Below are 27,856 nucleotides of genomic sequence, written 5' to 3' on the forward strand. Positions count from 1 at the left end.
TGCATCTTCCTTGACGCGTTTGTTTACCTATTATTATAGTCACGTACCAGATATACAGTCCCACGGTCTCGGCATGCAGTCCCACACTTTCGCGCTGTCAGTTCTGAGAACTCTAGCAGGAAGTGACCGAATGCCGTTACCGACCACTAAGTCCATTCGGCGGTCTCCATTGATAGCCGACAACACTTAAGCCTGGAGATAATCCTCGAAAACCAATTATAACGTAATAATAAAAAGTGGTAAAACACTTATGATAAATAAATCATAAAGATAAATAAATAAACCCCCGTAAATTTGATTCCATATTGTTTCCCTCATTTCTCGTTTATATGTATTTCTATAGCTTGATCGATCCGATTATAAACGATTCGACTCGTATGCACGTATACAATAATTTGTTTTAATATGCTTTTATTCCATTCTATTCATTCCATTCCACTAACGATAAAATATAATTGATTAGAATACCTTGAATTACTTTTTCTTCATACAATACAAGGATAGGCACGGAAAAGACAATGCTCAGTATCCAAGCGGAAGCAATCAAAAATTTTGCTCGTTTCCCTGAAAAGCAAAGTATCAAATTTTTATCATCACATGCATAATTGCATATTATAGTGACACCTGTTTTACAGGAGAAATTTTATTTTATTACAACTGGTGTAAGTTAATTCTCTTACACATATTACATCAATAAAGATGAATGTACACATGAGTTGTTATATTATATTTGAAAGTGGCGGTAGTCTAATTTTCAGTCCCAAAAACAATATTTTTTCTTTTAATTCGATATGTTTAGAATCTTGGGAAAGTAGAATAAACGTATTACAGGCCACCAGTATTTTTAAATATTTTTAAACGCAAAACATTATATTATATTTAATGTTTCGCGAGATGTGGAAATGTGGAAAAGTGGACTTATGTCACTTTCAATTATAACGGCTCATATGTATAAATTACACGGTTGTCTGTCTGTTATACAAATCTACAAATTTATAATTTAGAACCACCAAATTTGGATTATTTTTACATGATATGTACTCCGACTTATGTACATAGTTAGGATACACTTCTTTTACAAAAATTATTTTTTTTTTTTAATTTTCAGTTATAAAAGTTTAGTACATATCATGAAATAGGCGCCAAATTTATTATAATAATAATATTATTAACCTTGTATGATTGATTGCAAGCACTTCTATTTGTCAGAATTTTAATACAAATATTTTTTTAAAGCAACAGTCACTTTTTTGCATGAAATCATGTTTTTTGATCAAATTTATTATACATGGAATTATTGCAATATATTTTCATACATGTATTACTTACAGCTTCCGGAAAAATTCATGGGATTAGTGATGGCATCGCATCGGTCGATACTCAGAGCGACGAGGACGTAAGTGGACGAATACGTTACGACAACCTGAAATTATATATATATACATATATAATCTATTTTGAAAAACAAACTAAGTAAACAAATTTTCGAGTCAAAATTTAAACGTGGACCACCTACGAACATCCAATAAGAGCTTCAAATGTTTATTGTAAACACAAAGTGAACGACAAAACTCTTCATGCCGATGAGAGGCGAATGCTTTGAAGTGCACTCACAAGATATACATATATATATATATATATATATATATATATATATATATATATATATATATATATATATATATATATATATATATATATATATATATATATATATATATATATATATATATATATATATATATATATATATATATATATATATATATATATATATATATATATATATATATATATATATATATATATATATATATATATATATATATATATATGTAATATGCGAGAAAAAAATATGGTAAACCTGTAAAAATTTGACGATCTTACAGGCGATGTTGCCGATAACCCACGGCACCATCATCTTCTGAACTATATCAGTCAACACGCTGATCAAACCGACGCACAGATCTGAAAACAGGAAGAAAAACATTGAGTTTCCATCTAGAAAACGGTCTACACTTCAAGGAGAACGCATTTATGTACTTTGAAATTAGGTTAGCTAAAGCGTGTAATTAGATTTTTCGACTCGTGTGAAAAGTTTAAAACTTCTTGACTTATCTTAATTTTATTCGAGATGCGAAAGTTCCATCAAATTTTATTGAAACTTGTCGAGTGGTTTTTGTATAACCAGGAATGTAGTCAAAGTCGCGGAATCGTAGCATTTCAAGCGGAGTTGGAATTGGAGTCGGAGTCGTAAAAATCAACAGACTTTGGCTCTTTTTTTTATTAATTTCTTTAATTAATAATAGTACGGTGTGCGTCAACTAGGGTCTCTGATTTTATTGAAGTAAATCCAATAATAAATTGAAATTTAATAATCAAGAATTTAAATTGCATCTAATATATAATTTTGAAGGAGACTTTGTAAGTATGTATGTAATGTTGGTTGGTAACATCGAAAACAAATCAACGTTTCTATGACGACGATTCGTTATATTTTATTTTCGATTCAAATAAATTTAATAAAACAACGCCATGTTTAAGCTGTTTATATTATAAATACTGAACGAAGCCGGGCATAACAACTAGTTATAAATAAAATTGAAAAAGCCGATTGTGTCCTCCGACTCATACTTTTTTTTTACTCTCGTTTTTGTTATTAAATTAATTTGTTTGTGTATGAAATTCATACACATTCACTATGAATGTACTCATTTTTTATTTATACATATTTCAATACCAATAATTCAATAAAGTGGATAACATATCAATATTTAGTAATTTTAAATATTTTTATATTTTGAAAATCGCTATTAGTTTTTCTATAAATAATTTTATACGTCGTCATACGAAAAGTCAATCTGTATAAAAACGTTTAAGTCGATTCGGAATATATTGAAGTGACTTCACTTCACAGCCATGACTCATTTCAAATCGGTTCTAAAAATACGATTCACCTTTTTACAAATAATTTTTTTGTTCGAGAGTTGAACACAACACTTGAACAAATTCATATAATTTCATTGTGAAGTACAAACAATTTTAATTAATTAAAACTATGTTAATTTTACACGTTCAAAAAGATTTCTACGTACAATTAGTAGGAAAAGTACACAATAAATTTATCAACTTCAAAGTAATGTACATATCTTGCTTGCTTTGTTATGCCTAGCATAAATTTAAAACTTTCCGAACGGTTTCTTTGAAATTTTCGCAAGGTGCACAGATGGCCAATATTATCACCCAATTTGCTTTGCTTATGAATTTTGAATATATTGTAAATATATCCATATTTTTAGACAGTTAAACTTAAAAATGCTTCAACTTTTAATTAAAAAAATTCATATTATATGTAATTTTCTTGTATAAAATTTTTGAAATTTAAATTTAAAAATAATCTTATAATACTAAATAATTTTTATATGATTTCAATGTTTATTTTTTTTGCATGACTCCATAGAGTAAGTCTTTTGATAGACAAAATTTAAGCATTCATTAAAGCAAATTGACAGTTGGAAGTTGGAAATTTAAAACAGTATTAACATAGTTTGAGTCGAAATCGGAGCCATATGTCCATGCATACTGTTTGTTATATACCTATATATGTATGTATGTATCCATTTAAGTACATATATCTTGGGGTCAATATTATTTACGAATCCATCAAATTTATTCCTTTCTGCAAAATAAATAGTTCAAACGGGCCCATTATATTGCAGAAGATGAGTTAATGTTTACAAAATTTGAGCTTCCCATAAAGATTTTTGGGATAATTAACTCTATATTATATACACACATATTTGTGTGTAATATGTATAGTTTCAATGTTGATATTATTTATTCCAAAGTTCGGACCTTTGTGACATTAACGGTAATCCTTATTTTACATTGGTCAAAATGTAAAAAAAATAAAGATCCAAATACATTATAACGAAATAGTAAAAAAAAATACAATACAGCAAATAAAACATTTAATCAACATTATGTACATACATATATGGAAATATGAATGTTTTTTTATATGTACATATGTAGGGGTTCCAAAAATAAACAATTTTCATGTTTTTACAAATCAAAAGTTGGTTAACCGGTTTTCACCGGCTTCAGAAAATTTAGATTTTTATAAGTTTAAAATTTTTATATTGCTAAAAAAATTGTAAATAATACATAATACATTATGTAAAAAAATAATTGCTTAAAAATTTAATTGAATTAGTTTTTGCAGATTATTTTTTGTATAATAATCAGAAATAGATAAAAATATTTATCACATCGAAATAGATTTTAGATTATCGGAATCGTAATCGGAAAATATATATTTTTTATGAATTGCATTAATAATATTGTACATATGTATCTTGAATTTCTAGCTAAGCAGTTTTTTTTAATTATCTGGGTAAAGCTTTGAAAATAAAGGGCCTGTAAAAAATTAAAGGGCCACAGGCCGGATTCAAGGTAAATCTGACGTCAGATTAAATGAATTTGGTGGCCGTATGTTGGAAAACCCTGGTATATGTTGTATCTTTCGTCGTCAGAAAGTTTTACTTCTCGTTTGAATTACCTTGGGTCCATAACAAAATGTACCAAAAAATCACCAAAAGGTTCAAAATGCATTAAGTTAATGAAACTACTTTCAATAATATTTTACTGGTTTATGACCTGGTGCTCGCTCGTTACTGAATCTCAAAGAAATCGCTAAGTGCTGTCCCTTTTTTTGTTGTTTAAAGAAATATTCGCCTATTGCCTAAGAAAGTCTGGCTATGTTCATTTTTTTCATGATTTCATAGAAATTTGAAATTCAAAAAAAAAAACCTTTAAAAACCGGTGAATGAGCCCAAAACGCCGGTTTTTCGATTTCAACACAAATAAACGCTCAAGCTTGTTTTTTTTTGTTACATTTGAATTCACAGTTTTTTAATTGTAATCGAGTTTGGTATATAGCACACCATGCTTTAAGTTATGATGATTTTTCGGAGGCTTGGAGCCTATGGATTAGAGGTATGGACTTTGTTAAAAATATCATGAAAAAAAATTATCTGCCCGAGCAACGCCGGGTTATTTTTGAAGTATAGTATTAGATAATTAACACATATTTGGATTATATTAATGCGATTCAGCACAATATTAGGATTACGGAAAGTCGAGTGCTGGTGATTTGTCCTCATCTGAAGGGGTAACTTAATGACTTTGTCCCGAATTCTAGACGGGATGTTCCCGACACTAACGAAGTTCCACGCTTGAGCGATGACTGGATATATATGTATAGGTATGTATGTATGTATGTAAGAGTAGGTGTTATTTTTTCACAGCTCGCACTGCATGAAGATTTTCCCCTCACCCGTACACCCTATCCATATAATTCACAGCCGCACATAAAAAGAAGTCGGTATATAACTTTTGTGTTGACAGAGTTTGATGGTTGTCCAGAGTGATTTATTGTCCCGGGGGTCTTTTTTAGGGATGCTTGGCACTCCCAAGCGCCAGAGGACAAACGATGTATCGCGCTTCGGGAGATGTTCAATTGTAAAAGAAAAGGAGAAAAAAGTCCAGACGACTACGACGAAGACACTTTTCCAAACTGCGAAAGATAAACAAATAATGTATGTGAAACTATTTTTAGTTCAGACGAAACTGCATCTTGTTTTGTTAAAGTACGTTCCCAATCTGTTTCTAAAAGCAAATCGATTCGTTTGTAATTGAATTTAAAATGCTAGACATTTATAAAGAAAGTGGAATATAGTCTCATTTACAAAAAAATAACATAAAAGCCATACTTCCATTCAGATTTCTAAATAATTGACAGAAATCGCAGCATGAAAATTTGTTATTGAAACATGAAAGAGAAAATAATTAAGCTATATTTACACACATACATTTTTTTATTTATAACACATATATTTGTATTTATCCCGTATTAATTGTATTGGGAAAGTCCAACTTAAATTTATTAAATCCTTACGCTACCTTTTTCCTACCTATACACATTCTGCTGTTCCCGATATTTTAAAAATCCTATCTTTTAACAATCTTTCTGTCAGGCGATGGCTTACTGATGCTACATTCTTCTTTAAGCTCATAAATGGTTTCCTTGATTGTTATGATTTACTGAGTAAAGTTGATTTCAGGATCCCTGTTAGGTATTCTAGACACTTTGCACTCTTTTCACTTAATCCTTTTAATACTAATTCCCAAAAATATTCTTATCTACAGCGTGTTTATCGTATGTTTAACGGGGAGCTGAATGAGGTTAATCTGTTCGGTATTTCCCTACATAAATTCAGGACTAACATCAAGGGAATCTTGACCGATTGATCCATTTCTTCTTCTATTCTATTTATAACCTTTTTCCAATATTTTAACACTTTAGTTAAGTTATGAAATGTGCTATTTAGTTATGCTAAATAAATTTAGCTTTTATTCTTTTCCTTTTCATTTGTTTATCTTGTATTTATCTTTTTCATTTGTTTATCTTGTATTTATCTTTTTCATTTGTTTATCTTTGTAAAAATATGTAATTGGACTCGGATGGTATATATATTATATGTTTACTCTGTGTTTTTATGCATTTCTACATCTTGTTGTCTGTTGATTTTTCAATAAATAAAATAAATTATACCTATACATATTATATATTACCAGGTGAAAGTTAAAGATAAAATATAGGCCTTTTTTGTTGGTTTAAAATCGAAATCTGTAGGTTTACATAATGGAAATACACATATGAGTCCAGATAAATGTAATAACATTTCTCTGTATGAGACGTTATAATTGAGAGTGGCATAAGTCTTAAACAAAAAATTAAATATAATTTTTTGCGTTTAAGTTTTTCGCACGGTTTACGTTTACGTACGTTTATTCGTTTAGTACGTTTATTCTGCTTTTCTGAGATTCTGGTCATATCGAATTAAAATAAGTGATAACAATTTTTGAATTAAGTCAAACAAATAAAGTGTTTATTATTTTTATTTTATGTTGTAAAGCTTTTTATTGATCATTAATTATGCTCACAAAGCGACTCGAGTCTATTCTAATAGCCACCTATTTGGAATTTTGGATTTTCATCTATGGATCTAGTGGAAAACTATCGTCGTATCAAGGGAACGTTAAATAAAAAAAAAATCATTGATTTTAAACTATGTCCTGTGCCTACAACCAATCGATTTATCTCGATGAAAAATTCTAAAAAGTAGGTATTTTACATATGTAAAAAAATAAAAAGATCATCTATATATATATAAATATCTATGTTTGTCTATATCTCTGTCTGGCTGTCTGTCTGTCTGTCTCGAATAGGCTCCTAAACCAAAGAACCGATTACGATGGAACTTTCAGGATTTGTTGCATGCATTTCCGGAAAGATTACTGTGAAAAAAAGGGAAATAACCTCTTAATAATAATAATCGTAATTACGATTTTATCGACGCGAAAGTATGAAGCGCCAGTGTGTAGTTAAGGAAATGTTTACGTTGGTAACCAACTTGCGCGGACGCATTGCCAACGTACAAATACATTAAGTACCACTCATACCAACCTGACATTACGTACCACTCATAACAATCCTACATATCTATATAAATCAATGTTTGCCTGTCTGCCACGTATGCGTTCCTATACTTTACTATATTTAATTTGATTACTAAGTACTAGCTGTATTACCATGGTAAACATGAATAATCTAATAGTAAACATTTTATTAAATAAAAAAAAAATTTAAATTTAAAAATTATTTTTTAAAAATGATTATTACTTCTTTTTTAATTTTTTAAAATTTTTAGAATTTTATTTTTTATTTTTTTTTTACTTTTAGTTTAGTCATGTTTAAGCGGTTTATATTACAAATACCGAGCGAAGCCTTATTTTGAAGATCAATTTGAAACTGAATCATTCACTTATTGAAACGCACCGACAAACGGAAACTGGAACGGGAATTGTATGCGTTATTGTATGATGGAACGATGGAACTTTTAGGATTTATTGTATGCATGTCCGGGAAGTTTACTGTGAAAATAATCGGCCAAAAACAGGAACGGAAACGGGAAAAACGGGAATGGGTGGCATTGCAACGCAATAATTTCAAACGTTTTTAGGGTGAAATTAGGTAGGTGCTTGTAGATCAATATTTATCTACTATTTGTACGGGAAAATGTTACGTCTATTAACTAAATGTAAATCTCCAAATTATCACGGATTTGTTGCAAAAATCACACGGAGATAACATTTTATTTTACCATTTCGATATTGTACATATAACGAATTTCAACAAGATTGTCGTATGTCAATTTAATTATACGCCACAATATATTTTGCGAGTTGACACGGAAACGCACGTCCCCACGACTGAGGTAGTAATAGGAAACTTCATGAATAATTCATAACAAAACGTACATGTCGTTCTGCTCAATTTTATCTTATTTATAACTAAGGAGCTATTTTCATCGATATTTGCTATATAGCATACATTCAAATCGTTTCAAGTACATACGATCGTCCGAAATCCAAATTTCGTCTGAAAAATATTGATTTTCATGTGAACTTTTTCAAAGAAATTTCCTTTCGTGCATTTGGGAAAAATAAACACCTGTTTTAAAATCAAAGGTGCCACTTTTCCTGAAGAAAAAGATCTTCGATCAATTTGTTCTGGCAGTGATGACGTATGGATGTGATATGTACTTGAGTATTGAATGCCAAAATGCTACATAAATTCCAATTCAAATGCACAAGTATGGAATGCTGTACACTAGACACAACGAGGAGAAGTAGGAAATGGAACACGTGGGTAAAAATGAGCTAAATGTGTTTGCCCAAACTGTACAGCCATTTCAATGGCATTTTTGTACATGAAATGATATCGTTGGGTAATTTTTAACATAAAATTACCAATAATACAAAAATAGATCTTTCAATAGTATAGAACAGTGATGGCGAATCAATGTATGACCTGTGTGTCAGACACTGACCCAAGAAGGCTTTTTGAATGACCCACGTGTTAAGGCGTGAAAATTTAAAAAAATACATTGAAGGGGAAGTGTACCGGTCTTGGCGTTAAAAAAAAAAAATAATTCATTTAAAGAAATGGATATCAATTTACAGAAAATTGTTTCTGTAACAACAGACGTATAACCATAGTATTACCAGACGTATAACCAGCGGCGTGGTCTAGTGGTAAGTATTGTATTCTCTCGTGCTAGAGGTGCCGATTTCGCTTCCCACTGGAGTCTAGTTGCTGGCCAGACCTTGGTTTGTCGAGGTCGGTCGTTTCATATCAGAATTTGTCAATTTTTCTGATTTGAAACGATTCCTGTAAAATTGGCTTTCTTATTCCATTTTCTATTGCGAAAAACCAAGAGATATTATTATCTCCTTCGCTTGTAAAAGTATAAACCTTTTTGGAGGATCAACTGTTAAACTTTCCTGTTAACAAATCTTTGGATTTCCAAATTTATTAGTACTCTTTTTACACCCCCCCCCCCCCCTTCAAATGACAAGGTTCACTATCAATGGTAAAGGATATATGTATATTTGAACATATAAGCAAAAAGGTAATTACCACAGAATATATTTATATACATAATCCATGTATGTACATATATACTTATCTATGTATAAGCAGGCGACAAAGTTCGTGACTGCCGTCACTGATGAAGGCTTCTTTCGTAAGTTTCGCTTATCGATGTGATTAAGCGATGAAAGCGGAACGACACTGAAGAAGATATTTTCGGAAAATTTCCAAGTGTATATATGTACGTAATATACCTATAGAAGCATACGTATGTGAGATTTTGGAGTAAGAAAGACACGAGAAAGTCATTCGTCGAACAAACACTGCTAATGATGGTGAGTTGGAAAAAAATGTACGTCGATTTACTCGTACAAACTTACACATTATACAAACATATATGTTGTGTGTTTGTCGAGTATAAATCGCTTGAACTTTCATATGGTAAAGGTGTAGAGATATGTAGGTATTCGACAGGTATTTGTATTCGAAAGCCAAATAGGTTCTTTGTCGGAACTAATTTAATTGATCGCAAGATGAAGCAATTAACTGTATTCGATTTAAACCGAGGCACGTGACGAGAAAGGGCAACAAACCGAACCAACTTTTCAGTACGTTCTGCTTTAAGATTATGCTAACCCTTTCAAAGCTTTTAAGATTACAATTTTAGAAAAAACAATGTGTCCTTTTAGATTACTTTAGTATTTTTTAACATTCGTTATTCTTATGGGGAGTGCGGCATCGTTAAAGCCAATTTATTTGGGGAATGCGAGGCTTAGTTGAATCTCGTCGTCGTATTTTATTATTACTACACATGTTCCTTGTTCTTCGTGGAATTATTTATAATCCACCGACTCGTGAATTCAATTTTTATGTACCTAAAAATTATGTGAGAGTACGTAAACATGTTCCGTTTTCGACACCATCTCGCCCAAGTTATTCAATGCGGTACTACATAGAAGGAGTTTTCTTAATAGTATCTTATCCTGAGTTAATAAGTATCTTATCCTGTTTTGCTAAAATTTTTGATTGTTTAACTTATAATCATATTTATTCTCATGTAGTGCCTAAAATTGCACAGGTACAACATGAATTTGTTAAAAAAAAATCAACCGTGTCTAATCTTATTGAATTCACTACCACAATTTATAAATATCTTAATACTCGTACACAAGTAGATGTAATATATACAGACTTTCAAAAGGCTTTTGACAAGATTAATCACGGTTTGCTAATTCGTAAATGATCTAAATTTGGAATTCATGGCAATTTACTTAGATGGTTAACTTCCAATGTTAATTTGAGAAGTCAATTGGTTACAATTAAGGGTTTCTCATCTGCCCCTAGAATAATCCCTTCAGGAGTTCCTCAAGGTTCTCACATTGGACCACTTCTGTTTATTATTTTTATTAATGATCTAATCCCCCTACTGAAGTGTCAATGATCTTAAGGTTTTCCATCCTATCAATAGTGAGTCGGATTGCTTAAAATTACAATCCGACATTGATATAATATCTGAATGGTGTAATGTAAACCTTATGCATCTCAATATTTCTAAATGCTTCTCATTGACACTTTCCAGAAATCGTAACCTAATTGACTTTACTTATAATATTAATAACGTAGATCTTATAGCAAAAATTTGTGCCAGAGACTTAGGTATACTTATAGATTCCAAACTATCATTTAATGAACATATTAATCATATTGTTACTAAATCTTATAAACTCTTGGGATTTATTTGCCGAGTTGCGAAGCCCTTTAAGAATCCCCATACTCTGATTCTACTCTATTACAGTTTGGTTCGTAGTAATATGGAGTATGCCTCAATCATATGGTCACCCTATTACCAAACTCACATTGAGCATTTGGAAACAATCCAGAAGCGTTTTTTGCGCCATTTATCCTATAAGACTGGTCTTAAAAAACTGTTACCATCTTATAATGACAGACTTTCTTTTTTCCATATTGCAAGTTTGTCTCAGCGTAGAAGGGTTTCTGATTTGTTAATTTTATATAAGATTGCTAATGGTATTCTTGACACACCTGTTTTAAGTGAGATTAATTTTAACGTTAATGCCCGATTCACCAGATGCACAAATCTTATCCACCAATTTGTCAAAGCAACACCTCTTTCAATAGTGCAATCGTTCATATATGCCGTATTTACGATAGCTTAGATAATTGTCCTGACCTCTTTAGTGACTCTTTTAGTATTTTTAGGACAAAGGTGAAGAAAATAATATGTGGTTGATTTGCTTCTGCACCCTTATAGTCTTTCTTTTTCTTTTTCTTTTTTACTTTATCTGTATCTTTTTCTTTATCTGTTTCTTTTCTTTTTTTTAAATCTTGATGTTTTTGTAATTTAACTTTTTTATATCACCATGTGGTGCTCACTGTAAATGGAATATTATATTTTTATTTATGTTTATTATTATTTTTTGTCTCATTATACAACTTTATTTTTATATTTTATTCTGTATGTGTGCCTATTTAAATAAAATAAAAAAATAAAATAAAATTAGGGCGTAGTGCATTTGGACGAATGAATGTGGTTTTTAAATCAAAAATGCCACTTTACCCAAAGAAAAAGAAGGCCGTATGCTGTTGGTTAGACCTGGATTTGTGACTTCAGGTTGATCGTTTCTTATCTGAGATTGCCAATTTTCTCTGATTTCATTGTTGAAACGGTTCCCGAAAAAAAAAATTGGCTAAAAAAAATCCCTCCTATACGATATGTCACCTATAGTTTGTTATTAATTAATGTACAATAAATAAGTTTGTGTACAAATTAATATATGTCTCATTGATTTACGAGTTTTACAGTGTCTCGTAATTCAGTGATTTATATAAAAAAAATGCTGAATTGTAATTTGTAAATTTGTAATTGACCAGGAAGGCGCATTGGGGTTTACCTGTAAGGCCTTCCTGGTATATATGTAAAATAAAATAAAATAAAAATAAAGTATGTATGTATGTGATGCGCGATATTGTCGCTGCGCTATTTCGCGCGGTTTTGTGACAGCGCTCTATTTTACCATGCTTTTGTCATATTTATATGATTAAAATACATATTATTGATTTTATTACTTTAACTTATTGATTTTATTTTCATTTGTTATTATAAGATATTTCGAAATTATATATTTAGATATTGAAATCGGTTTTTGCCTGTAATTAAATAAATAAATTTGTTTTTGCCTCAAACGGTAACGGATATTCTTCGTCGGAGACCCAATTCCCAGAATTTTTGTGATTTAGATCAAACTATTTATTTTAAATTAATTACCAAATGCTCAAATTTAAATTTAAATTAATTACTAAAAGCTCATACTTTTGAGCTTCATTTATAAACTTACAAAACTTTATGAAGAAGTTCAATTTTTATTACTTTATTTATGTTTTTTTTTTAACATTCGTCCACCTGAGCACCGCCGCGAAATTTGGCTATCGATTACAGATATTAAATTGACTTAAAAAAGAAAAATTTATAATTCAATCGTTTTTAAGGAGCGTTCCATAAATTTCTACGGACACTAAGGGGTTAAAAAGAGATTTCGCTCCATCTTGACAGTCACAATGTTTTATCTGCGATGGGGGATATTGCTCTGTGGAAGCTTACTCTCGGCAAAATACTCAATTTTCATCAAGTTTAACAACCGTCCACGGTCTGGTGGTGGATTCGGCTAAAGAACGGCCGCTGAAAACGAAGTGCGGCTCTAAATTAAACGCTTTCAGACACACAAAACTCGAGATTACCACGGACAAAAGAAAACGAAAGAAAAAAATATCATAGAACGGGAAACCACCACGATGCGAGACAGCTTATCTTGTTAGCTGAAATTCACTTAGGTCGCGAATTTTCACATCTCGTTTACGTTTCATACAAATCATACGACTTGAGAAACTTTCTCGTTTCACAGATGAAAATTAAACGCGTTCTTCGCGCGGCTAGAAATATGAAAAAAATCGAATAGCACAATTAACCAAAGAAGACAATCATTAATTTTATCGAAATATATACCATGTATGTATGTATATAGAGAGTATGTCTGAAGAGTTTTCAATAATCGCTGTCTGGATGAAACTCGAGTTCACTTAAATACGTAAATTTAAGTTGTATTAAAAATTACTTGAAAGAAAATGGGACTCATTTTTATTTTATTTGAATCATACATAAGCTCCGACTATTAGAAAACAAGGTTTTTTAAAATAAAAGTGAAATCAATTTTTTTAAGTAAAAACTTATTGAATTTAGTCTTAGTGAAAATTTTCAATATTTTAAATTAAAAATTTTAATTGGAAGAAATCAGAAGTCTATATTTATCTATTTAGTAGCAAATTGCTAGCATATGTATGTATGTACATACAACCATAAAATTAACAAACTATAATATAACCTACATATATATGTATGTACATAGGTTATATTATATATACTAACAATCTCATTACATTTTCCACAGAGTCCATTAAAACCCTTCAAAAAGGGCACGAAAGCACTGTTTTTAAAACTTTTAATGTATCAAGAAGGGTGTTATAGATTTAAGCACCCCTGTGGAAACATCTTCTGCGGTTCTTGCCTTCCTAACCCTATCTATAATTTATTTGTTCTTATTTTTAGTTCTACGATTTATTTGATATGAAGTTCGTATACTCATGGCTACCAACTCGTAATTGTATTCTGTATTGTATTATAAAAGAGAGACAAAAACATTATTACATTTTGTGTTTACAAACTCGAATATACACGGTATATTAATATGTGAGGAATTTCATCAATTTTAAAATATGTGTATTTACCCAAAATATTCGATATAATATATTTAATGGAATTTTCAATATAATATATTTAATGAAATTTTCCCTTATATTACATACAATTTCGTATTTAATATATTACTTTGGTTTTAATATAATTTTACCTTTCTAAGCCCGCTTTAAAGGTCACGGATTTTGACCCTTAAAGCCCTCAACATGAGGCCACCACCCCCCCGACGAATACAGTCCAAGAGACCCTTTCGTCGGAGAACGAGACGGTTTATAATTTTACCTGAGAAAATTATTCGTATATGTATGTATGTAGGTATATCTAGCCAAAAGCTGGCGAGTGTGTACATAAAATATGCCGGAGCGAAAAACGCGAATTTTGGATTTTCATCGATCGACTTGGTAGAAAACTTTCATCGTATCAAAGGAACGATAAATAACAAAAAAATCATTGATTTTAAACAATATGCCTCCAAACCAATCGATTTTTTTCATATATCTCTTTTTCGAGAATCAATCATTCAATATTCACCTATTCACCATGTGGTGCTCACTGTAAATGGAATATTATATTTTTATTTGTGTTTATTATTATTTTTTGTCTCACTATAAAACTTTATTTTTATATTTTATTCTGTATGTGTGCCTATTTTAAATAAATAAATAAATATTGAAGTTTAATTGGGTCGATTTTTAAGTTTTGACCGATAAACGAAAATTTAAAGTCGCCGCTTCGCTAGAGAGTCCCCATAGAAAGCGCGCTTCACTCGCAATGAATGTTTGTATGAGGCAAGCGTTATTTTCAGAAAATCGTAATTAAAGTCGTCATTAAAAAATAATTTTTCACTCCACCATATGTAATATGAATGTATGCATATATATACACATGTTTGAGTAAAACATTTGTGCTACATATGATTGTGCATTTTTACTTTATTTCCATCCAATCGTCGTGTTGGTTAAATTGCGTCAGACTAGTTCAAATTCAGTCAAAATATTTCTTAAATAAATTTCAACCAAGTGTCTTATCGTTCGAATTTTCTTCTGTTCCTTTTCAAGTGAAAATTCTTACATTACAGTGGCAAAAGTCCAAACGTTCGCCTGAGATACGCTACGTGTCACACCATTGTTTATGAGTCGCCACTGAATTGTTTCGTACAAGTGCGATAACATCAACATATGAAATATGTCATCTATACGTCTGCATACATATATATATATATATATATATATATATATATATATATATATATATATATATATATATATATATACATATATGTATATATATATATATATATATCATCATCATCATCATTTACAGCCATTCGCCATCCACTGCTGGATGAAGGCCTCTCCAACACGCTTCCACTCGTCTCTGTTTTGCGCAACACTCATCCATCTCATTCCGCACATTTTCCTAATTTCGTTCACCCATCTTCCTTGCGGTCTTCCTTTTACTCTTTTGCCTTCTCTCGGGTACCATTCAAGCACTTCTTTTGTCCACCTTTCGTCCATCCTCCTAGCTACGTGACCCGCCCATTGCCATTTCAATCTCTTCACTCTATCCACTATGTCCACTACCCTTGTCATATTTCTCACCCACGTGTTCCGCTTCCTGTCTTTCCTCGTTATGCCAAGCATACAGCGTTCCATACTTCTTTGAGTGCATTGGATTTTATTTTGCATCTTGGCGTTCAGTGTCCAAGTTTCACATCCATACGTCATCACTGGCAAAACGCATTGATCAAAGATCCTTTTCTTCAGGCAGAGTGGCATTTTTGATTTAAAAACAGCATTCATCCGTCCAAATGCACTCCACCCTAATTTCATACGTCTCTTTATCTCTTCATTTTTACTACCAGACATGTCAATTATTTGACCTAAATATAAATAATTATTTACTACTTCTACTGGTTTATCATCTAAGGGGATGCTATCAGGCATGCAATAACTATTGAACATTAGTTTAGTCTTATCTACGTTAATTTTTAATCCTACTTTTCTACTTTCCCTGTCCAGCTGTGTTAGTCTGATAAGTAGGTCAGCTGAATCACGAGCTACTAAAACTATATCGTCTGCGAACCGAAGGTGACTCAAAAAGCGACCATTGATGCTTACTCCGGCTGTATCCCAATCCAATTTCCTGAAAACTCCCTCAAGCACCGCATTGAATAACTTGGGCGAGATTGTATCTCCTTGTCTTACTCCTTTTCCTATGCTAAATCTATCTGTACCTGAAAAAATTTTAACCGAAGCTGTGGCATTCTTATATATTGCAGCTAACAGTCCCACATAGGTTTCCGGCACTCCCTGTGTTTTTAGAGCGTTAAGTACTGCATTATGACTAACTGTATCGAAGGCTTTCTCATAATCGACGAAACCTAGGCACAATGGCCGTTGATATTCGTTGGCGCGCTCGATTAGTTCGCCAACTACTTGGAGGTGGTCCATTGTGCTGAAATTTGCCCTAAACCCTGCCTGCTCTACAGGTTGGTTCTCGTCGAGGATATTCTTCAGCCTTTCTGTAATAACCTTCGTGAGGAGCTTGTAGACCGCTGAAAGTAGACTAATGGGTCGGTAGTTCTTGATATCGCTTTTGTCATATATATATATATATATATATATATATATATATATATATATATATATATATATATATATATATATATATATATATCATCATCATCATTTACAGCCACTCGCCATCCACTGCTGGATGAAGGCCTCTCCAACACGCTTCCACCCGTCTCTGTTTTGCGCAACACTCATCCATCTCACCCCGCACATTTTCCTAATTTCGTTCACCCATCTTCCTTGCGGTCTTCCTTTTACCCTTTTGCATTCTTTCGGGTACCATTCAAGCAATTCTTTTGTCCACCTTTCGTCCATCCTCCTAGCTACGTGACCCGCCCATTGCCATTTCAATCTCTTCACTCTATCCACTATGTCCACTACTCTTGTCATACTTCTCACCCACGTGTTCCGCTTTCTGTCTTTTCTCGTTATGCCAAGCATACAGCGCTCCATACTTCTTTGAGTGCATTGGATTTTATGTAGCATCTTGGTGTTCAGTGTCCAAGTTTCACATCCATACGTCATCACTGGCAAAACGCATTGATCAAAGATCCTTTTCTTCAGGCAGAGTGGCATTTTTGATTTAAAAACAGCATTCATCCGTCCAAATGCACTCCATCCTAATTTCATACGTCTCTTTATCTCTTCATCTTTATTACCAGACATGTCAATTATTTGACCTAAATATAAATAATTATTTACTACTTCTACTGGTTTATCATCTAATGGGATGCTATCAGGCATGCAATACCTATTGAACATTAGTTTGGTCTTATCTACGTTAATTTTTAATCCTACTTTTCTACTTTCCCTGTCCAGCTGTGTTAGTCTGTTAAGTAGGTCAGCTGAATCACGAGCTATTAAAACTATATCGTCTGCGAACCGAAGGTGACTCAAGAAGCGACCGTTGATGCTTACTCCGGCTTTGTCCCATTCCAAGTTCCTGAAAACTCCCTCAAGCACCGCATTGAATAACTTGGGCGAGATTGTATCTCCTTGTCTTACTCCTTTTCTTATGCTAAATCTATCTGTACCTGAAAAAATTTTAACCGAAGCTGTGGCATTCTTATATATTGCAGCTAACAGCCCCACATAGGGTTCCGGTACTCCCTGTGTTTGTAGAGCGTTAAGTACTGCATTGTGGCTCACTGTATCGAAGGCTTTCTCATAATCGACGAAACCTAGGCACAATGGCCGTTGATATTCGTTGGCGCGTTCGATTAGTTCACCAACTACTTGGAGGTGGTCCATTGTACTGAAATTTGCCCTAAATCCTGCCTGTTCTATAGGTTGGTTCTCGTCGAGGATATTCTTCAGCCTTTCTGTAATAACCTTCGTGAAGAGCTTGTAGACCGCTGAAAGTAAACTAATGGGTCGGTAGTTCTTGATATCGCTTTTATCACCTTTTTTGTGTATTAAGATGATAGTTGCGTTATTCCATCCTTCTGGTATAGCTTGGTTCTGGATGCATTTGCTGAAAAGCCTAGCTAAGATATTATTTAGGGGGGAGCAGCCACATTTTAGTAAGTCAATGGGAATATTATCTTCCCCTGGGGTTTTACCGTTCTTTGCAGTTTTTAACGCGGCCTCTACTTCGCTAGGCAATACTGCAGGAACCCTTTGGCCGTTTGTCGATTCCAGAGCGGGGGATTGGCCGTTGTCGTTCTCGTATAGTTTTGCATAGAACGTGTAAACTCTGTCTATGATTTCTTCTCTATTCCTAATTATTACTCCGCTCTCTGATCTGATTGCGATCAATTGGTTTTTGCCTAAGAAAAGATCCTGTTTGCACTTTTTCAGGCTACGGTTATTCTTAATGGTACTTTCTATTAACTTGCTGTTAAAATCCCTGACATCCCTGACCATTCTCTTTTTAATTTCCTTATTTACTAGATTGTATTCTTGCTTATTATTATCCCTATCTAAACTCCTTTTATGCTTAATTAGGTTTTTTGTTTCCGCTGAAATTTTGCTTAATTTAATCTGTTTCCTGAATCCACCTAATTTCTTACCTGTTGAGGATAGAACCGAACTAATTACAGTGTTCAATTTCTCGATGTCTGCTTCTGGGTTTAATTTCTCGTATCTATTTCCAAGTTCGAGTTCGAATTCCTTTTTCCTAGACCTTAGTTGAGCGAAGTCTGGAGAGCTACTGCATCCTTTTATTAGTTTCCTACGTTCGCAATTTATATTAATGGCCATCTTGGCCCGGACTAATCTGTGATCGCTACCTATATCTACTTTACTTAAAACACTAACGTCTTTAACGGAGTGCAGGGCATTTGTTAGGATGAAATCGATTTCGTTTCTGTCTCCTTTAGGACTCTCCCAAGTCCACTTATTTTCGGTGTTTTTCCTGAAAAATGAATTAGTGATAAAGAGCCTGTTGTGTTCTGCGAATTCTATGAGGCGATCGCCTCTGTCGTTTCTTTGGCCGGTACCAAAATTGCCTACTGCTCTTTCTGTGTTTGCCTTTTGTCCTATTTTTGCGTTAAAGTCGCCCATGATTATTTTAAAGTGGTGGCGGCTATTATCGTATGCGCCCTGTAGTTTTTCGTAGAAGTCTTCTATTTCCTCGTCTGGGTGGCTAGATGTGGGGGCGTACACTTGGAAGATTTGACAAGTGTACCTGCTCGAGATTCGTAATACTACATAGCATATACGTTCCGATATGTCGCTTATTTCTATAATATTTCTTTCTATTCTCTTATTGATAAGAAACCCTACTCCTCCTATTCTACCATTTGGTAGCCCTCTCCAGTAGAGACAGTTACCACTTTTTAGGACTATTTGGTTTTCCTGTTTTCGTCTTACTTCACTAAGTCCTACTATATCCCATTTGATATTTTCTAATTCATTCTCTAATGCAAGCACACTTCCTTCACTCGATAACGTTCTTACATTGTATGTAGCTACATACAGATTTCTATTAGCTAAGCTATCATCCATCGACACTCTTACCTTGTTGGAGGTTTGGATATTATTTTTCTCGCATTTATCCAAGATGTGTTGAGAAAAAGGCGGTACTTGAGAGAGAATTCCATTCAAGGAGTGAGTTCTTACCGCCATAGACTCTTCTCTGTGGTCAGCTTTGTCTGATAGTCATCCTAGGTATCACTTGGATCACTTATGAGTTATTACATGCCATTTAACAGGGTTACTTTGTAAGTGAAAGTAGTTAGTTATGATAATAATAGATTAGCAATTGTTATACTACTTTCTTTACAGATCTTTATCGTGAGACGCCTCTTTGGAGACAACGGATTTATATATGTGTGAGTGCGGTTTGCAATTTAATATTTTAATAATAAATTTAGTAAAGAATATAAAATTACACGAATTACTTTAATATAAATTAAATATGAAAAAGAACTATTAGACAGTTGGGAAACACCGTTTCTGTTTGCTATTATTCTATTAAGTAAAGTTCGTTAAAAATTTTTGTCTGAAAGCAATTATGTGGAAGATTTATTGCTTCTGTGGGACCGAATTTTGGCTGACGAGCAGGGACCCTTATTTTTTTTTGTATTCAGGTAGGGAGATGTATCTCGTTCGTATACGCTTTTGTAACTGACACACAATTAACACAAAATTTTACGCAATCACTGATATTAAAAAACGCTGTTAACGGCCGATCATATGTTTATTTTTACACTTAAATTATACTAGGATGCAATTAGTTAAATAAGTGAGTAGACGGTTAGTTTTGTAGTGATAGATGGGTGGGGAGTCCGAGTATTTCGAAATGCAAAGTGAGAGCGAGAGAAACGCGCGCGGACACGGTGACAGTCGGACTCGGACTCCTATATATATATATATATATATATATATATATATATATATATATATATATATATATATATATATATATATATATATATATATATATATATATATATACATATATGAAAATAAATGTAAATATCTATGAATGTATAAAATATTTGAAAGTGACGGTCGTCCAGTTCAACTACGGCATGAACGTTAACTTTTGAAGCAGCGTGCTTGTATTCACATTTCAAAGTCGTCTTTGAAGCATATATTTTTCAACGCGAGTGAAAGTATAGCATATAAATACATAGGCTAAATCATCGATTTCAAAAAAAAATCTTAAAAGCCATCGCAAACCAGTGGAATTTGAACAAACCGTCGGCTTGAAAATTCGCAACACGGAATTCGCGTGTTTACCGGACGGGAAATTGTTGATTCGGTAGGTGTGGGAGCTGACGTTTCCAGTATCGAATTACAAATTTGGCGTTTTCTCACCTGTCGTGTCTCATCCTTGAAAATTAGCAATTGGGCCCAGGGTGCGACTCGAACTCTGGATGCGGATGTGGTCGGAACCGCAGTAAAAGGGTTTGCCGGGAGAATTTCGGATCGCTCTTGCTAATTTAATTAATTCAGGCTGTTGATTAAAATTAAATGACCGAAAATCCCGGTTATATGTCACCGAAAATTCGTTGAATTTCAATTTGAATTTCCCGCTGATATTAAAAGCGACAGGCATACGGCGTGTTTAATTGAACGAGTGTCTGTCATAACTCTATGACATTCCATACATACACGAGTACATACATACGTATATTTATTATTAAACCAAACATTGATATTTCAATTTTGACTGAACCATCATTCAACATCGTATTCACCATTTAATGATACTGTTTTATCGATCCTCTCAGTTTACACTCGATTATCCGGGTTCTGATTATCCGTACTTGAAATAAATTATTTATTTTTTAATTCAACGAAAACGCTTGCATCGTCAAATGAAAAGTTTACTACCGGACACAAATCATCTAAACAGCGTACTATTTACAATCATGTGTTGTGGAAATGCATCAGGAACTAATGAAATGAAACTTTAAGAAATCGGAAAAGCAAAAATAAAGCCTGGACCATTTAAGGGGAGTGAAATAAAAAAATGTTCCTGTTATTATTATAACCAAAATGGAGCATGGATTAATAGAGAGATCTTCGAAGATCGATTTAAAAATGCTATTTTTTTACTGCCTAATGTTCGATAGTCGAATCCATATCATATCATCCACGAAACGGCTTTACCGTGCAATTTTTCTAAAAGCTCTTGTTGAGGAAGTTGATTAATTTTAGAAAAGAAAAGGTTTAAAAAAGTTTAAAAAGTTTATTAAGCAAAATTTTGGCCAAAAGTAAAACCGACAACACCGTTTCGATCATGGATAGAGACATGGAACTAACATAGAAATAGATTTATCGGATTGTGAAGAGATCGTGGCAAGTGCGTATCTGAAGTATACAGATTAACGGAAAATTAAAAGTGGTATGAAAATGTTGATCGGGAAAACATCAAGGAGTAGTTTGATCGCGATTCAAATGATCTGAGTTTTCAATGCATGCGTGATGCGGTTAGCTTTTCTTAATTAAAAACGATATCAAAAAATGATAGTTCGGATTATCTGTGTTTTTCAATTATCAGCATATAAGAGTACATCGTAATAACAAACAAAAAAAATTCGGGTGTGACCAACCCATGACTTTATCTATGTATTTGAGGAATATAAGAAGGTTACAAAGCAAAATTCGATATTGAACTAATAACTATGATAGCGATACAAATTGAGCGCAAATATATGCAAATACTTGCACAAGACAAAATTTCTACTTCCGGTTGGCGGATTTTGTTCAAATTTTTTTAATTATTTAAAATCAGTATAATTATTATACACATTTAATATCAAGAGGATAAAAATAATTTAAAAGGTCAAAATAAAATAATGAAATATTGTTTTTAAAAAAAATACTACTTCCGTTTTACGAATTCTGACCAAAACGTTACCAAATCTAAGTTAGTACATAAACAACACAAATATAAATTTTCAGCTTAATACGTTCAGGGGTGTGGACAGGATCCAGGCGACAACATTTTTGACCTTCCTTCCGGATGCTTCCGGAAGGGAAAAATCCCACTTCCGGTTTATTAAATTTAGTGATTTTTTTTTATTTTAATCACATTGATACAAGAATTATACTTGAATTTTTTCGTGAAGACCACACATGTTTAAGGGGTCGAAAAAAATAGTGGAAGACAAATCGAACAAGAGTAAACTGCCACTTCCGGTCGACGGACGCTTACCAAATTTTATACATAACTTGGTATTGAGCTTAAACTGATCGATATGAAATTTCAGTTCGATAAATCAAAAGGCTTTTGAGAAAAACATAAAAAACCTCGATTCTCTAGAGTAAAAGTACTACTTCCGGTTCAGATAAAAATATTTAAAAAATACAAAATTATAAAAATTATTATTTCTAGTACATGTAAAAAAAAATCAGTCCGATTCAGTTGGTAGTTTGGGAGGAAATCGAATTCAAAAACTTAAATAAAAGAGGACACCTATAAGGGGAGGTACCATTTACGGTCAACTTAAAAATTTGAAAAAAATTTACGTAGTGTCGATAAGAATTTCAGTAACTGATACAAAGTTTCAGTTCGATAGGACTAACGGTGTTGAAAAAAATCCCCAAAGTACACAGACACACACACACACATTTTTTCTAGATCATGAAAACGTGATCAGTAATCGATTCTGAGTTCGAATCAGTCAAAATCTCGAGTTCGAATATTCGCATGATCACAAAACTTCATCTATTGTTACTACGTACATAGATAAAGTAAAAAAGAAAGTAAACCCTGTATGTATTGGTACATTAAATCTTCGTATGGTTATTAACGTTGTAAATAATAAAAATAACTATCGTATAGCTGTATATCGTAATTCTATTGAAGCTTAACGTCAAGTCAATGATTTAGGCAAACGTAACTTAGAAAAGGATTAATTGGCTTTCTCTGAAGCTATGTAGTTCTTAGGCCTTAAAAGCATTCAAATCCAAAACAAAACTGGATATATGTAATTAGTAGAGACACGTATTTTGGGCACTTTGCTATTAATGCTTAATTGATGGTAAAATTTGAAATTGATGCTAATAGATGCTAAATTCGTAAAATATGCGAATAGATGCTAAAATAAAAAACAAAATTGGAATATGCATAAAATTAAAAGACAATTTAGAAGGGTCTTCCTATTCCTTTGCCCATTTATTATGTGAAGAATTTAAGGGGATAAAACAGAGCTTGCAGTTTACCATAGACGGTGTTTTTCCTGTTGAAACAAAGCAATTGCTTTTGTCTACTACTGTAAACAAAAGAAGATAGTTGGAGCTGTGTATCCAAAAGGTTGCTCAAACAAGCGTCTTAAAACTAGACTCGCATTCAAAACTAAATGAGACAAATCTATTCCTCCAAACATTGAGTAAACTATTCAATCCATCTGTGGCAGTTACAAAATATAATATTAATGTTAAAGAAACAGTTTTGTTTTTTAGAAACCTGCCATTGTTTAATGTATTAACAGAGGCTCAATGTTTGGAAGGATATCAGCACTTTGAAATGTGGTGTTACCAGAGGATGCTAAAGATCTCGTGGAAGGAGCATGTAATAAACGAAACAGTCCTCCAGCTTCTTCATAAAAAGAGAGAGCTTTTTGACACGGTGAAGCGCCGTAAGATGAAATAATTTGGCCACATTATTTGCGGCCCCAAATATCGCCTTCGACAAACAATCATAGAAGGGAAAATAGAAGGCAAACGGTGGCTTGGGAGAAAGAAGCTCTCTTAGCTCCGGAACATCAGGTCATGGATGGGACTCGGTCTCGAAAAATTATTTCGGCTTACCCATGATAGGGAAGAATTCGCACGGGCCATAAACGATGTCTGCCCATGGTAGTCGCCTACGTCCGAATACGGATGCGGAATTAGAATAAGAAGAAAATTATAATAGAAAATCAAAAGGCTTTGAAGATCTTCATCGCCGACTTAACGATCGTCTCTTCTGCTGGATTCTATGCTATTTGCTATTATTTAAGGACAAATCAAACATTTAAAAAATAACGGCATTATTGATTTTTTTCCCACTATCGATAAAAAGAATGTCTAATTTGTTTAAAAACTTCCGCTCTGTGATACAATAACAACATTATTATTATCTTTATCTTTCTGTCTTAATCTGTTTAGCAAACTCGTCGTTTGGAGCAATCTGATAAGTGAATGTGCATGATTACTTAGTAATAAAATAAAAAAATAAAAATTATATACTCAATCTTTTTATGAAACAATATACTAATAATTGCTTTTACACCACATATATAAAATGGCGTGTAAAATTATATACAGAATAGATTGTAGGACAGCTTTTTGTAAATTCGAGAGCGGCATAATACCCGTAACATATTGAAAAGCTGTTTAGCAGTCAAGGTGAACTTTAAGGGCTGTCCCTTACGATTTAAGGGCGCTCGTCACGTAAGCGAAACTGGACGATAAATCGCAACATCCACTTATGCTTTGTCCGTATACAATTCATGCGCACATATTTAAACTCGTACGGGATCACGAGTCCATCTTCACTCAGCTTGACGTTTTCGAGATGAACATGACGGAAAAGGGTCACGTAGTCGAAACGAAAGTGAACAGTCGTCCTCCCTCCCTCCCTCCCCTTGGAATATTTAGCAAATTGGATTCCCAGTTGGAAATAGGAAACCGGAAACTCTTTGTTCAATCACTTGTCATTTCAATATCGGTATCGGGAAAAATATCAATCCATTCAATATTTGGCATCAATTCAATTGATAAGCATATACTTGTTTATACCTACATACATATGTATATGTTATATGATACAAAATGAGGTTTTTGATTTAAATTTTAGAGTTAAAATTTAAAATTTTAGATTAAAAAAAACACATTTTCGATTACAATTTAGGTTTTAATTAGCTTGGGATATTTTAATTTTAATTTAAAATTTAAATCAATTTTATCAATTTTTAATTTAAATTAAATGGGATATTTATTTTTCGACTTGAAATGGGATATTTGAAGTATACAAAATGATTATTTTTTTATATGGAGAAGAGTCGTGATTTATTTTCTTTTTTACTTTTTCTCTTTTGAAAAGCATTAAAAATTTAATTTATCTTGTATAAATCGAGAGATTAGTATTATTTACTTATCGATTAAGATTTTTTTTAATAATATACCAGATAAGACCCTTTGTATAGGTGGTCTTTCACATAGATATTGCGGGAAATCGTTGTCTGTAGCAGTTAGTCTGTCATACGGTACAAATACGGCACATCTTTTCTTTGATAGTTTTGCACATGTACAAAAAAAAACGTTAGCACGCCTGATCTGTACCAGGCCAAGACTCGCCCACTAAAGTATTTTTGGTGACATATTTTTCTTGTATTGACATAGGTTTGGCAGTGATCGATAGTGGTAATTACCATATTTGCAGAAATATAGGAGAAACAGGTCGAAATAATAAGATCATATGAATTAACAATGACATAAGACACGCCCATTCACATCTTGAGTCTATCTAAGCATACCGTACCGTACGATTCTGTATGTCTGTATGATTCTGTGGGCTAGAGTTTCCAATACGAGTACTCGATATTCGGATATACTCGGCCTTTTAAGACTACTCGATAGCCGGATATTTTAGCCAAATACTCGGATAATACTCGAAAATAAAATATAAAAATTTTGATGAAATATTTTCAAACTTTGAAATTATTTCATGAAACTAGATGCTGGTGCAGGAAATTTTTCGTTTACCTAGATTTCTTAGAATTATCTTCGGGTTGGACCGGTTGCGGCCTGGCCGCCTTGGAGGCTGGAAACTGAAATTTGGGTACTTTGCAACGTTTTCTAATTCGCTTTACTTTTATTGTGTATCTTTTTTCAAATTTCACATCCTTTTCATCCACAAAAAAAAGTCATTTCACTCTGATATTTTTTTTTATTGAAACAAATGTAATTGTAGGATGATTTAATTGTTTTTGTATATTTGTAATGTTCTGAAATAGATTTTTATAATACTGTAACGTATACGAAAAAGGAGCCGCCGTCTTAATTGGTTTTGAGGATTACCTCCAGGCTTAAGTGCAAGTCTGCTAGCAATGGAAACCCCCGAATTGACTTAGTGGTCGATAAGTGGTGCCCATTAAAGTTCTCAGAACTGACAGCGGGAATGCGTGGGATGCCGTGCTGAGACCGTGGGACTGCATATCTGGTACGTGACTATAACAATAGGTAAACAAACGCGTCGTTGAAAATGCAGTGAGCAACCTGCTCTTTATAGGCAGGTACTTAGGCTATATGAAGGCATTCTGGATCTTCTTAATGACCTAATAAATGCTGTGAAGCGACTTTGACCTTTTATTTGGATCCTCCACCCACCCCTATGCAACAATACTTACTATTCTATAATTATACTCATTTCAGTAGAAAAAAAAAATTTAATTAAAACTAGTCAAATATAACCGGATACTCGGTTATTTTCAAGTTTTACTACTCGTTACTCGAATAGTTGATGAAGTTGAGTATTTGGAAACTCTAGTTTGGGCCTAGTCTACAGTTAAGGCAAATATAATTTTTTCACAGTTAGGTATTATCGGCGATCCTAGTTGTGTTAATCACCGTTTTTTAAAGACTCAAAATACTATTAAAAAATAATAGGCTGGGTATTATAACCAGACTTAGGCGGCCAGGATGCTTTAATTCACAAAAAATGGTTCACTATTATCAATTAATATTGTCAACCTTTTTTTTGTTCTCTTGCTTTGTAAGACAATAGTGAACCATTTTTTGTGGGTTAATGCATCCTGGCCACCTAAGTCTGATTATAATAAAAAATAGCAAATAGCATAGAATCTAGCAGAAGAGACGGTCGTTAAGTCTTTTGAATTTCTTTTATAGCTTTCCATCAAACTAAAGTTAGAGAATTTCAGACTCGGAAGACCACTTAAATATGGGTTATATTGAAATCTTGTAAAAACGTAATGGAGGTGTGTAAAAATGACTTCAAAAAGTCATCTCGACAGTAGGAAAACTCCAAATCACAATTTCAGTTAGTTAAAAATACGATGCCCATTGATTTAAGAATCTAGCTGATCATCAGGAATCGCGTAAAGAATACGA

At 32.8% G+C, this 27,856-nt stretch overlaps 1 protein-coding gene across 1 annotated transcript in view; it reads right to left on the reverse strand.

Annotated features, from left to right (window-relative positions):
* CCAP-R (Crustacean cardioactive peptide receptor) overlaps positions 1–27,856 on the reverse strand; it is a 129,052-nt gene that overhangs the window by 18,204 nt on the left and 82,992 nt on the right. Inside the window, exons 4-6 of the mRNA XM_077446292.1 lie at positions 1,865–1,968; positions 1,330–1,423; positions 469–564 (exon numbers count right to left, since the gene is read on the reverse strand). Coding sequence (XP_077302418.1) covers positions 469–564; positions 1,330–1,423; positions 1,865–1,968 — 294 coding nt within the window. The remainder of the gene's footprint in view (positions 1–468; positions 565–1,329; positions 1,424–1,864; positions 1,969–27,856) is intronic.

The sequence above is a fragment of the Arctopsyche grandis genome, chromosome 1 (assembly GCF_051622035.1).
Source record: "Arctopsyche grandis isolate Sample6627 chromosome 1, ASM5162203v2, whole genome shotgun sequence".
Taxonomy (NCBI): domain Eukaryota; kingdom Metazoa; phylum Arthropoda; class Insecta; order Trichoptera; family Hydropsychidae; genus Arctopsyche; species Arctopsyche grandis.